Source organism: Diceros bicornis, chromosome 5, assembly GCF_020826845.1.
Source record: "Diceros bicornis minor isolate mBicDic1 chromosome 5, mDicBic1.mat.cur, whole genome shotgun sequence".
Classification (NCBI taxonomy): Eukaryota; Metazoa; Chordata; class Mammalia; order Perissodactyla; family Rhinocerotidae; genus Diceros; species Diceros bicornis.
The window spans coordinates 95,077,000-95,090,052 of NC_080744.1; the positions used below are offsets into that span (position 1 = coordinate 95,077,000).

At 46.7% G+C, this 13,053-nt stretch overlaps 1 protein-coding gene across 7 annotated transcripts in view; it reads right to left on the minus strand.

The window, feature by feature from the left end:
• Positions 1–13,053, minus strand: part of CPEB1 (cytoplasmic polyadenylation element binding protein 1) — a 112,002-nt gene that overhangs the window by 22,622 nt on the left and 76,327 nt on the right. For 4 of the 7 annotated variants that reach the window (XM_058542541.1, XM_058542536.1, XM_058542539.1 and 1 more), the window contains one exon: positions 8,643–8,834. In XM_058542541.1, coding sequence (XP_058398524.1) covers positions 8,643–8,796 — 154 coding nt within the window. In that variant the 5' untranslated portion in view covers positions 8,797–8,834. Of the gene's footprint in view, positions 1–8,642; positions 8,835–13,053 lie in introns of those variants that run through there. The other 3 variants (XM_058542535.1, XM_058542540.1, XM_058542538.1) reach the window with 1 other exon arrangement.

Below are 13,053 nucleotides of genomic sequence, written 5' to 3' on the forward strand. Positions count from 1 at the left end.
TGTAAAAAGAAAATGGCATGACAATCCATGTTGGCCAGTAATGAACTCCACTCCCTTAAGTGCTCATAGTTCATGGTCAATCATCTATTCTACAATCTGGACCAGGTTCAATCAAGCTCCTACCATTCACTACTAGCAACTTCCTCTTACTGCACATCCAGCACACGCCAGACACTGTGTTAGAAGCACTTTAGGTAGATAATCTTCACTGAATCCTAACAAGTGGATATTACTACCCCATCTTAACAAAAGGAAACCAAGGCTCAAAGGCGTTTGTATAAGTAACAGCTAGTGAGTGACAGAGTGGGACCCAGTGCTTTCTGATTTCAAGTTTTATCTTCTGTAATGCACCATTCACTAGCTACTTTTTCTTTCTTTTTTTTTTTTTTAATACTCAAGACTTTACATCTTCTTGTCTTCATGTTCTTGACACACCTTTTGTTCCAATTCCTTTAAGATCATCAACTACAGACAAGCTATCCTACCTACTAGAGGTCAGTGTCTTGGGATCTAAATCATCCAGGTCTTAAAACATCTCTAGGGGCTTGCCCAGGTAAGAACTCATTAAAAATGCATCTTGGGCCCCACTCCAGACTTCTGAATCAGAACCTGCATTTTAACAAGACCCCCAGGAAATCTGTATGCACATTCAAGTCTGAGAAGCACTAATCTAGAAAAACCTGAGGCTTGCTATTTGCTACTTCAAGCTTCTAATCAGTTTCCCTTACCACACCCCAAAAACCTTTCACAGTAATCTCCCTTGACCTAAAAACTCTAGGTTATTTAAATACAGCTCTTATGGCACAATGGCAACTAATACTTAAGAGAAAAAAAGAAACCAAGGTGGCTATATATGACATTTCCCAAAGAGTTTGATCTCTGAAAACACTGGGGGCAGGGAAACACACATATACACACACACACAAACACAGTAACCAGCAACAAAGAATATAAAAAGGACTGGCATGGATTGTGTTAACGGTTTCGGGAAACGTGATGGCCATAACAAGCCGAACATTGTGAAATGTACTCAAGACAACCAAAAAACTTTGTTAAGCTCATACCGAGCAAAAACAAAGGGAGCTAGGGCCTAGTGCTTGGGGGAGACACCTGTTAAGAGAAAAGGAAGAGAAAAAAACACTATGAAGGACACTACTGCAACACCTGACAAAACTGGAATACAAACAATAGTTTAATGAGTGTATCATATCAATTTTAAATTGACTGAAATTGATTAACTGTTTTGTTATGTATGAATGTAAGAACATCTCTATTCTTAATGGTTCAGAAAGAAATTATATAGAGAGATATATGTAGAGAGAGAATGTGCAAATGATAAAGTAAATGAGGTAAAGGTCAACAAGAGGAGAATCTGGATAAAGGGAATACAAGTATTCTTTGTATAATTTTTATCTTATATTTAAACTTCCGTGAATTTGAAATTATTTCCAAACGAAAAGTTTTATTTTTTTTTCCCCCAAAGCCCCAGTAGATAGTTGTACATCATAGGTGCACATCCTTCCAGTTGCTGTATGTGGGACGTGGCCTCAGCATGGCCGGAGAAGCAGTGCGTCGGTGTGCGCCCGGGATCTGAACCCGGGCCGCCAGAAGCGGGGCACGCGCACTTAACCGCTAGCCACAGGGCCGGCCCCCGAAGTTTTTTTTAAATAATAGGAAGGAAAACTAGTCAATTCCCATGTAACTTTCTTTGCCTCTTTCAAGGCAACTGATATAACCAGAAAAGGGAAATCGAGCACAAGTAATAGGGACTAGAATCCCCAGGGGAAAAAAACGGTAACTGAGTACCTTTGGAGTCTCTGCTTATGAGAAGAAATAATCTTCTTTTAAACAAGCTTTTTAAAGCCTCAAAAACTTCTGCATAGATATTTACAGGCACACATGTGTACCAAGTTCTGCCTTCTCAACCAAGCATACCAAGGGCCGTCCTTATCACTCCACTCCAACAGTAATTAGCTCCACACCTGGCAGAAAGCAGGTGACCAATGTCTGCTGTGTAGTACTGAAAGAAAGGGAGTATCATACCCCTTAGAGCAAGCATGCTCACTGAAACATCTATACCCTTTCTTTCAAGGTTATTCAATTTAAGGACACAATGCTGACTTAGATGCAACTCCAAACCAGGGGGAAAAACCTTAGTTCATCCCTACCCAGACCATCACCACAACAGAGGTTGAGAGAAGTACAGTTACTTGCCACATCAAAGTTGTGACAATACTCCTTCCACTAGTTCCAAATACTTTCTTTAAGGAGAACTAAACATATATAAACACAGGCTGAATAGAGCTACTCCGCTCAGGCTGAAGAGAGTCACCCTCCCCTGCCGAGGCCTCCCAGAATCTGTTGGGCTCCTCACAGCCACTGACATATACTTCTACATTCAAGCACAAGGAGCAGGGAAGAGTGCCTCACTGAACACTATACCAACCACAGAAAAAACAGGGGAAAGGGCTTGGATTGATGGCCCAGAAAGGGGCAATGCCATCGGGCAAAGATGTAAGATCACAGTGCCCCAGAATTAACACACCTGGGTCACGTCAGCACCTCCATGCATCAGTTTCCTGCAAATATTAAATTGGAAGGGGCCAAGGATACACTAGGAGGGAGGAGTTTGACTAGAAGATACAGGAAAGACAAGAAAACCTAGTTATCAAGAAGCCTAGGATACTCCAGGTGGTTTGATACTTCCTTCAACTCCAGAAGGAGCTAAGTTTCTAGAAACTGTTACCCATGGTCAGATGCCCTAGAGTAACCTGACTGTCCCTCGATAGCCCAGCCTCACACAGGGCCTGGCCAGGTAGTTCTTTGAGTATCTACAGATCAAAGGAAGGAAAGCAGCAGAGACACTGGGCTCCTTGGGAAGGTGGGACCCTCATGTCAAGAGATGGAACCTCTCTTGCTCTCAGCTCAGCCCATGCATGAGACCATACTCTCCCCTATGTATGGTTGCTGAGTGAGCAGCAATGATTCCCACCAGCTGGGAATCAGGAGGGAAAGAGCAAAATAGCTAGCAATCAATGGCTCCCTTCTTCCTAACTTGAAGTAAGAAGTATACCTACTGGAAATGCACTCTTTTTGAGACACATAACCTAAAATCCAGTGAAAATGACAGTCCCTTACGCTGTAGGCCAGTGACCGATCTCAAACTCCACTCCCCATTAGAGAGCACAGAGCTTCATCAAGGCCAGATGTCAAGTATTAACCCAAATGGCTTAAGAGGGGTGAGGAATGTGGGAGAGATCCCCCTCATACTCACCCTTCAATGGTGGTCAAGGCCCTGACCTCTGCTCTGCTCCTGTCCTGACCTCCACAACTCAGGGATCACAGAAAGTTTGAGGTTTACCAAGTGTCTGGTGGCCAAGTGTATGGCAAATCCACATCTTCTGAAAGTGACTAAGACAAACAGTGTGCTCCTCCTGGAGCAGAGGCAGCCGTCCCCACTCACAGACTGGCAGGAATCAGCATCAGCTACAGATAGCTCTCAGGGCAGTCATGGGGCGGAGAGGACCTGGCAGAGGATTCTAGATCATTAATGCTACCTCAGAGAGTACAAGAGACCAAATCAGCAGTAATATTTTTAGACCGATTGTTAACTTTCTCCACTTTCACCCTTCTGTGCCAGCTCCTGTGGGTTTTACAGCTGAGTCACTGTTCAAATCTTCTGAAGCCTTCCCCAAAGACTGTGAAGGCACCCAGAGTCTGATGGTGGCCGCAGCAATGGCAGCAAGAGCTTGGCACCAGATGCTTGGGTTGCAAGACACTGAGCTTGAGCTCAACTCGGGGAAAGACTAGGCCCAAGACATCATAGTCAGATGCCTGTTATCTAACTGGAGTAGTCATGGGGAAAAACGCAGACCAGGACCCATTATTTCTAGCCTGAGATATAAAGCTGCATACCGGGAACCATTCTTTTCTATCCCAGCCCTTGGTTCTAAGGTTGCTTGCTCAAAATCTATCTGAAGGTAGAGAGGTAGGAAGGGGGAGGGCAGCACTCATCCCAGGTTTAACAACAGACTGCTCTTTGCCTATGACCTCAACCCTGCAACTCCACACCCCACCCCAGCTCAGGTGGTGATCTTCTGAGTATGAACTCCCTCCACTGACTCTGGATCCCATAGGTCCAAGGTGGTACCCAACATAGCATTTCTCCCCAACCTTGATCACTGGACAAGTTTCATTATCTGAAGAAATGACATATCCAAGTCCCATGTAAGGTCAGCACATACTCTGTCCCTGTACCTCAACTTCTTTCTCACCTCAAAGCAGGTACCCCATTGTCACACTGCTTCCCAGGCCCTCTCTCCTCTCTGCAGTGAGAGCTATTCCTCAACAGACTACTTGACTCCATGATAGAATTCATGCTTCAGTGTATGACAAAAACTTTCTGTAAATGCATCATCATGCCCTAAAAGCTATGGAGGCTGAGAGATATTGATCTCTGAAGAATCTGTCCATCCAGCTGATCAACACAAGCAGGAGGCAGGAGAATGGGAGAGACCTTGTCTGACCTCTGCAGTTCAAAAACACCCAGGATTAACACAGTGGCCCAGCACTCATCATTCATTCAATAAATTCTTATTAAAAACCCATGAGCCAGGCACTGTGCTATATGCTGGGAATACAGTAGTGGTGAACTGGACAGTTGAGGTAGATTTGCAGGAGACTTTAGTTGGGCCCAGGAAGTCTACGTTCCACAGAGGAGGAACCTAATCCTATTCTGAATGTCACCTCAGACAGGCTGTTTGGAAGTATAGCAGCAGCAGAAGCAAAACGCTGAAGATTCCCCTCTCATCTTAGGCTGATCAAGCCTGCAGACCAATGGGGAGCCTGCAAATGACACAGCACAGGGAACATACCATTCACTGGTTAGCAGTTAGGGCAGAAACCAGAGACGGTGAACAGGTTAATCCCCAATGGACTTCTAAAGGAGAGTGGGAGGAAACAGGACATGTCCTCTGGCATCCTTAGACTGAGCATCTGGTCTGCCCACTGGGCTTCTGTGCAAGACATTCATTAGGAGTCCTTGTTTCCAGATCCCCCAAAGCAGATTCTCAGTCACCCCACTTCCTGCTGAGTAACGCTGCATGCAAAAGGGGGATGGCAGGAAGACAAATCCACTGGGTGGTGCAGTTCATGAGACTCAGGGTGGAGAAGAAGTCAGAACTGCCCGTGGTGTGCCCCGGCCTTGTGGGACCCTCAGCAAGGGAACACATCACGTCTGGCTGAACAGCCCCGGAGTTGTATACAGGAATACCTTAATATAAGTGTTCTTGCCCAACACATTAGAGTTCTGCTCATAGAAAAGCGTGATAGAAAGCGTAGAGTTTTGGAACTAAAGAGACTTGGGTTGGAATTCTGGTAGTTGTGTCACTTTGGGCACTTTGCAACCTCTGTGAGCCTATTTCCTCGTCTTTAAGATGAGCACAATAATAGTACCCATTTCACAGGACTACGTAAGCATTAAAATCACATGATGTACTCAGCATAGGAAGTAGTCAATAAATGGTGGTTATTAGTCACTCTATCCCCCATCCCAGGATATTGAGGATAGCTTTCATAGCCCTGCTGTTCCATTAGAGGATTTAAGACACTGCAAGTAGGACAAAGGTAGACCTGGACACATGCCATTGGGGTCTCAGAGAAAAACCCACTTTTACCATTCATCTTGCCCTGCAAGGCTTCCTTCCCAGCAAGAGGTGAGGCCTCAGGGTAGACACAGTCTAGAAGAGAGGGACCCCACAAACTGCCACATCCAAACCAATGCTGGCCTTGCAGGCACAACTCAAAAACAGACTCGACCCCCAGGTCTTCCTGCAGGTCTCTGAAATCCACATAGCAGAAGGACTCCAGCCCCTGGAGAAAAGTCCCCGTACCAGTCTCATGCTGACAACCCAATGAAAGGCTGTTCCAGCGAAAAAAATCCTTAAGGGAAAAAATGGAAGCCCCCATCACAGCGACTATCATGCTACAATTGGTATACTTTCTCATCTGTTTTCCCTTGATAGTCATGGGGAATTTTAAGGGCAACAATTTTATTCATGGATGTACCTCCAGTGCCTAACATAGTGTTTGGCACATAGCCAGTGCTCAATGTTTGTTGGATGAATTTAACCAAGATATTCAGTCAAGATCCCTGCTATCTCCAACCTTACCCCTCACATTGCTGAATACTTAAGAGTGGTAGAAGATGGTCAGATGTGAGGCCATAGCTGCCTGGGGCAATATAGCACCAAGCAGAGCCCAAGGAATAAGCTTTATTTTACCCTGTGCTCCACGCAGAGACAGCGGGGTCCCAGGCTGTCTGCAAGGATAACTCCCAGACTGTCCAGAGCTGCTGAAATATCCCCTCCTTCCCTGAAGAAACTGAGCTAGCTGGTCTTCAGAAGGAAAGGCAGTGTAGGCACTGGAATGTGGGCTGCATGTTCCTGCACTGCTGGCAAGTGTGCACGATCTGGCACTGCAGCTGGCTGGTGGGAGGGCTGCATCCTACTCCAGGAGGTGGTACCCCCAATGCGGGTTTTCCAAGAAGACCCAGAGCTCAGGGAAAGAAGAGAAATGGCCATCACCACAGCTCCAAAATCCAAGGACAACATGGAGATTGGGGATGGGTGTGTCCTCAATCCTCGGAAAGGAAGACATACCCACACTAACCCTGCCCACACAGTCAGAGCATACCACTGGGGCAACCCTCTGGTCTCTATAAATGCTAGGACCACAGACTACAGCTCTCCCTCATCCACAAAATCATGTAATATTTATGACTGAAGTGTTTGAGATGGAAGGTGGAGAAGTAAATCCATCCCCACTTCAGAGACAAAGGCCTATAGCTACAGGCCTCTCACGTGCTGGGGAAGCTGGGGACATTATGGCTGGACCAAAGCTATTTTTTACAGCCTAATTTCACAGTAACTTTCAGGCCAAGCTCTCCAAGCCCCGAGTTGGGCTGTCCTGTATTTCTATGTGCTGTAACACATTTCAGAAGGACCCTTGTAGCTAAGAGAAACCAGTGCCAAAGAAGGGCCGTGACCCAACCTGATACCAGTGAAGGAGAGTGCCTGGGTCAAACACCAATCACCACAGACAGGTGCCCATCTCCTGCGTGAGCTCTTGTCTTTTGCTCAGATACAGTGGGAATGAGGACGAGGTCAGCTTCACAGGCCACTCAGGTTGGCTTTAGAGTACCACATAAAAGAAACTACCACGGCCTCCAAGCCAAGATCTCCAGGCACAGGATACCAAACAGTGACACCACATTTCCTTGCCCAGGGGAACAGGGCAGTTACCAACCTTTCTGGAAAAACCTGAGTCAGCTGAAGGCCAGTACTTCAAGAAATTCTACCTTACTCCAGAGGTCGTTACTTAAAGGCAAAGCTCTTCCCCATTCACAACCAAACCAAAAAATCCAACCCCTACCCCCAATCAAATGAGATTTTAATGAAACGACACGGCATTAAAATGCCAACAGACACAACAGTCCCAGGCTCTGCAAAGCATTCTAAAAAAAGACCTGTGCCAAATAGGGTGGAGGCCAGAGAAATCAACAAGGCAGTACCTTGCTGCCATGACTGCCAGTTTCTGGAGTGGGGGAGGCAAGGGAAGGATGGCAGGCTCAGTAAATCCCACTGTCGGCACCAAGAGCAAATGGCTGCCCCCCTCCACTACCTTTCCGTCTTGCTAAAGTATCTGCTGCCGAAATTCTTTTTATTAAGTTATAATTTACATAAAACAAAATACGTAGATTTTAAGTTATTATCTACAGTTATTTCTTAAGTTCACATGGCTTCCTGAAAACTCCAAGACTTGCGTCTGGCCAACCCTCCCCCTTGTACCACAAACAAGAAGGAAATAAATAGGCAATGGGAAGGTCTGAGGAGAAGCAGTTCAAGGGGTTGCCAAGAAGCCCCTTCGGTTTGTCCCCATCAAATCTTTCCAAGACAACAAGGGATCCTAAAGGGGAGTGGCTCTTCCTTCATCCACTTGGTTATCCTTAACACAAAGAAAGAAAAAAAAAAAGCCTTTGTAGCTGAGAGTTACTCCACCCGCTTACCCTGCCTACCCCTTTCCAGGATTGATGCTCTTCACCTCATGCTAAGCCAATTCCAATATCCCAGTATTACCCAGCCTCATCTGATGGGGTAATACCCTCCTTGCCATGACTCAGGGACCACCCATCCTTCACATATAGCTCCCTAGTTTTAAAAGCCACTGAAAAATAGAATCTGGACATCCAGTAATCAGCCCCTTAAGTCCCCTCCCCCACCTAAAAGTGTTTTGCTTCATCATCTCCAAGACAGGCCTGGGCACTAGGGGGTTAGCTGGATCTTTTCTGCATAAGGCTGTCACCTTGGGGACCCTTCTCATGGCCACCCCAGGTGCAGACTAACAACTCCAGGGAATTTATCAGGGTTAAGTGGAAAAGCCATGCCTGCCTTTACAAGCAACCATCTGTCCTGCCAGACTCACAGCCAGCATTTCTATCTCTTGCAAAACAGCTCCATGTTGTCGGGGGGGGGGGGGGGGGAGATTGTGATGCAAAGGGGAATCGAACAACTGTTGCTGTGGATATCTTTGCTCACCACCCCATGCATCCCCCTCCCCCAGCCAACTCATTTTCTGGCACTCACCCGAGTGTGTGCTGCTCTGGGCTGTGGAATCAGAGTCCTGGGTGCTCCAGGGTCGGTCCCAGCCTGTGAGACTGAGGGACTGCAGGCCAAGGCACAAGTCATTTGCATCTGGGAGGCCACGGGAAGAATCTTGCGCAGAGGTGGGGAAAAGCATCCTGCTTGTAACTGTTTCTTCTGAGTCCTGGAAGTCTGCTTTGGACAGGATGACAGTAGAAACCCCAGAGTTAAGGGCTGTTTTCCCCAGTATTATTAACAATAAATATTGTTAATAATAGTTTCCCCAGGCTCAAGGACCAGACATCCAAGCCGGCTGGATGCTGCAGCCGCTGCCTCTGCACTTTTGGGGGCGTTAGAGCAAGAGCAGTTGCCATACAGCCCCCCTCCCCACATACACACCCCTATCCCGTCTGCATTACAGACTGGGCCAGCATGTGATCAGGCTGCTGATGCTTCCCGCTGCCAGTGACATCAGCCGGCTGAGCCGTGCAATAGAGAGCGGCATCATCCCTCACAGAACGGGGGAGGAGCAGGAGGGGACGACAGGGAGGAGACTTGCCTCCCAGGGAAAAGACAGCACAACAGCTACTTGGAACAGTCCGGGTGCAGTGCCGGTAAGTCAGGGTTTCAAGGCAGCACCCTCCGGTCTGCAGCAATGGTGGCTGAGTGGCCCTGGGGCACAACTGAAGTCCCCTCTGCTGACAGCAAAGCCAAAGCAGCCGACTGCCTGCTGCTTGTGTAGCTCTGCCCTCCTGCCCCTCCCTTCCCTCCCTCTGCTCTCCACCCCCAAACCCAAAAACACTCTAGTCCTGGACTCTCTCCAGCTGCTTGCTCAAGCCCTGGTTTTGCAGCCCAATGCAAAGCTTCACAATCCTGCTAGCAAAAATCTATCTGCTCCAAGTGGCCTCTAAGCACTACCCTGACACAGCAGTGTTCACCACTGAGGAATGGGATAACCTTCAGAAAAACACTGCATACTTGGACCCAGGGGGAACAACACCTGGTGCCCCAGGCTTGCCTGGAGCAGCTTATCGCCGAGAAAAGGGGTCAGCTTTGGTAGAGAGGGGGTAGTCACTGGGCTGCTCTAGGTATGGCCGACAATCCACATACCAGAGTAAGATTTGCCCTACTAGGATCCCTGTTCCCAAGTTCCCTCAGCCCCAAAAGGATGGGCATTAGTCATGAACGGATATATCAGGTCCAGCTCCTCCCCTCCCTGGACCAAGCTGCCTATGCCTAGGCAACTGTAGGCACAAACTGAGGAAACACTCCAAAAAACAGTGTCTGACAGACCCAAACCAAAGACGAGAGTCTCAGATGTAGTATTATGCCCCATCAGAAACCCCACACCCAGGAGCTCACATCACCCAGCTCTGTCAATACTGTTTCTCTTGCCCTTTCAGGAGCACTCAGAGCCGTATCCGCAAGCTGTGAGGATCACAGACACCTTTAGCAGCGTGGGCCCTCTCTCAGGGGTGCTGCCCAGGACCAAGGCCCTATTTCTGTGACCACTCACAGCTCCAGCAACAAAGTCCAGCTCTGCCAGAGCTTCTGGAACCTCTGCCATTTCCTCTTTGCCAACGTACTCTCCTGCATCACTCCTTTTCCAACATGACCTCCAGTCACAAGGTCTCTTCCTCAGAATGGAGGGTAGAGCAAAAGCCCCAGCCTCAGCAGGCAGGCTGCTCACTCCTAGACCAGGCTGGAAGCACTCCACCCTGCTTGTTCCCATGTGTTACAAGAAGTAACCAAACACAGAAAGCATGCTCACCCTGGACCACCCATGACAGGGTCTTGTGGGGGGGGGGGGGGATGCTGTTAGCCACAGGAATAGCTGATACCTGGCCAGAGACCCCTGCAGTATATCCTTATGTCCACAGGCACTCAGGCATAGCCTAGAAGGCGAAAATGGCCAGTCTGTGGGAGGGACTCCTCCCCTTGGAGGGGTTTTTTTTTTCCCAAAGCTTTGTTGCTGTGTCATCCATCTCCATTATTCCCGTCTGGCTGTAGATACTCTGCTTGCTCCCTGTCTGTGTTTGTCAAAGCCTTGTTCAGACTGACCAAGAACTCACCCATGCTCATGTTGCCCACAACCCAGACCACTCCTTCCTGCTTCTCTAAGTCCACCCTTCCCCCAAACTAAGGATACACTTTAAAAATAGTTCGTATGTATTAATTACCAAAGTATAATACTTCCTTTAAAAACATTCATATTTAAGCATCCATTCCCCACCAAACCAGCTATCTATACAGTCCCTTTCACCCCAATGTGAGGATATCTATGTCTAGAAGCAACTGTTTCTCCCCTCCTCCTCTAAAATCAGGGCATTTGTGTACATGACTACACCCATACCCCAGGCAGAGACAATCTAATCATCAACTATACTCCTGCTGCCCAAAGTATAGTGTGGCAGATCAGCAATATCAACATCACCAGGAGATTGTTATAAATACAGACTCTCAGGCCTCACCTGAGACCTACGGAACTGGTCTACATTGTAACAAGATTCCCAGTTGATATGCATCCATATAAAAGTTTGAGCTCCTGATCCACACAACCACCACAACCTTCCCACCCAAAGCTGAAAGACCCCAGGCATGAGCAACAGGTCTGTTTAAGGACATTTAGGAAGAAATGGCTACAAACACCTAAGAGTGTGGAGATCTAAATACAGTGCCAGCATCCGCACTACAGACATCAACTTTATCCTTATCCAGACATTCTCCATTCCAGTGTTTCCTCCAGATAAAGGCTTTCACTATCATTGTAGGACTTCTTCACTAGATCCTAAAATCAATGGAGGCCATACTCATTAAACCCTCAATGTGGCAGGCTGGGAAAAATTAAGTAGCTTTAAAAGTCTGATAGTGAGTTACTTTGCTCACCAGGTCTGCCACCGTGTGGTCTCAGTCAAGTTACCTAGCTTTTCTGAGCATCTTTTCATCTGTCAAGCAGCAACTGCAGCTATTTTTCAGGTATTTTGTGAGGACTACATAAAGCATTTGGTACAGTGTCTGGCACAAAGTATTTTATCATTATTTTATTGTCAGTAAGGTGACTGTATAATTTATCATCCAAATCAAGACACTTTTGAGAGAGAAAGGGGGCAAATAATCAATCATACCAGAACAGTAAGCTTAAACAGAGACACTGTCCCGGGTGAAGTGGTAGGCATGATCACTCTATCTGCAGCCATTTGTGTTGAGGAACATTTTACTTAAAAAGCCTCTTTTCTAATGGCTTCCTGATCCCATCTCTCTAAATTTACCCATTCTGTTCTACCTCTTCACTCTGTGCTGAAAGTAAGTTTGATAAGTAAACTGTCAACACAGGCTAACATGCAGTGAGTTAAACGGTCTGAAAAGCAAAAGCTCAGTTTACTGCACAAAAGCCCACCTTTGCTTCTCAAACTCACATCTGATGCTGGACAGGAACTTGGCCCTTTTTATTGGAGGATATTCTTTATAACCTTTTTGCCAAGTACCAACTAGGTCTCTGAAGATACTCAAAGCTGCTAACCAGCACAAGATGAAATGATAATTTTTATTCTAAGGCAATCTACTTGAACAATGTCTTAGCTTAAATGCTTTCTCCCACAAGTCTCTTTTATTAATAACTAGACAAAGTTTCTGATTTAACTTTCTTAATTTGGTTCAAAATTTTAAAATAATTTTTCTTTGAAAATATCAGTTATCTTCTTTATAGTTAATCTCCTAAATTTCTTAGCAACTGAACAACTCAGGGAAATAAACTAACCCAAAGTTTAAAGTTTGCCACAGTCTAAAATAGAGCATCCCCTGGCAGACTCAAAATGCAGAGGTGAGCCAGGGACTTGGGCTCGAGGACTCACAGTGGTATAGCCTCAACTCTGATCTTTTGCATCCTTAGTATAAGAACCTGTCTGTCCTCTGATGACTCTTCTGCCAGCAAAACTTAGCACAAAATTGCTCAGGGTCCTCTGCAACTATCATTCTTGAGCATCTGGCAAATAGGGGAAGTAAGAAAAGACAAGATTAGTGCCTTTAGGCCCCTACTTGTGAAACCATTAAGGCAAGCTCCATTGTATAAAGGCAGATGATGACTTCAAGAAGTCAGTCAAGGCCCCTGGGAGACCTGAGTTGGCTTCACAGAGCAGATGTATCATTAGCTGACTCTAGGAAAAATGAGATCTAGTTGTGAGGAGGTAATAGTGGAGAAGTAAGCGAGATGTGTTTGGGCCAGCCAAACCAGGAAGAACTGAGGCTAGAATATCAAACTGATGCTCAGACATGCAGTTGGGAATCTCCGTAAACTCTTAAAAAGGAAATAACGTGGTAGAGGGCCCAAGATGAACCAGAGAATAGAGCTGGGGAGGCCAGTGATAAGAGGGAGAGGAGGAGGAGGAAGGCAGAGGAACAGCTGGGAGAGGAGGGA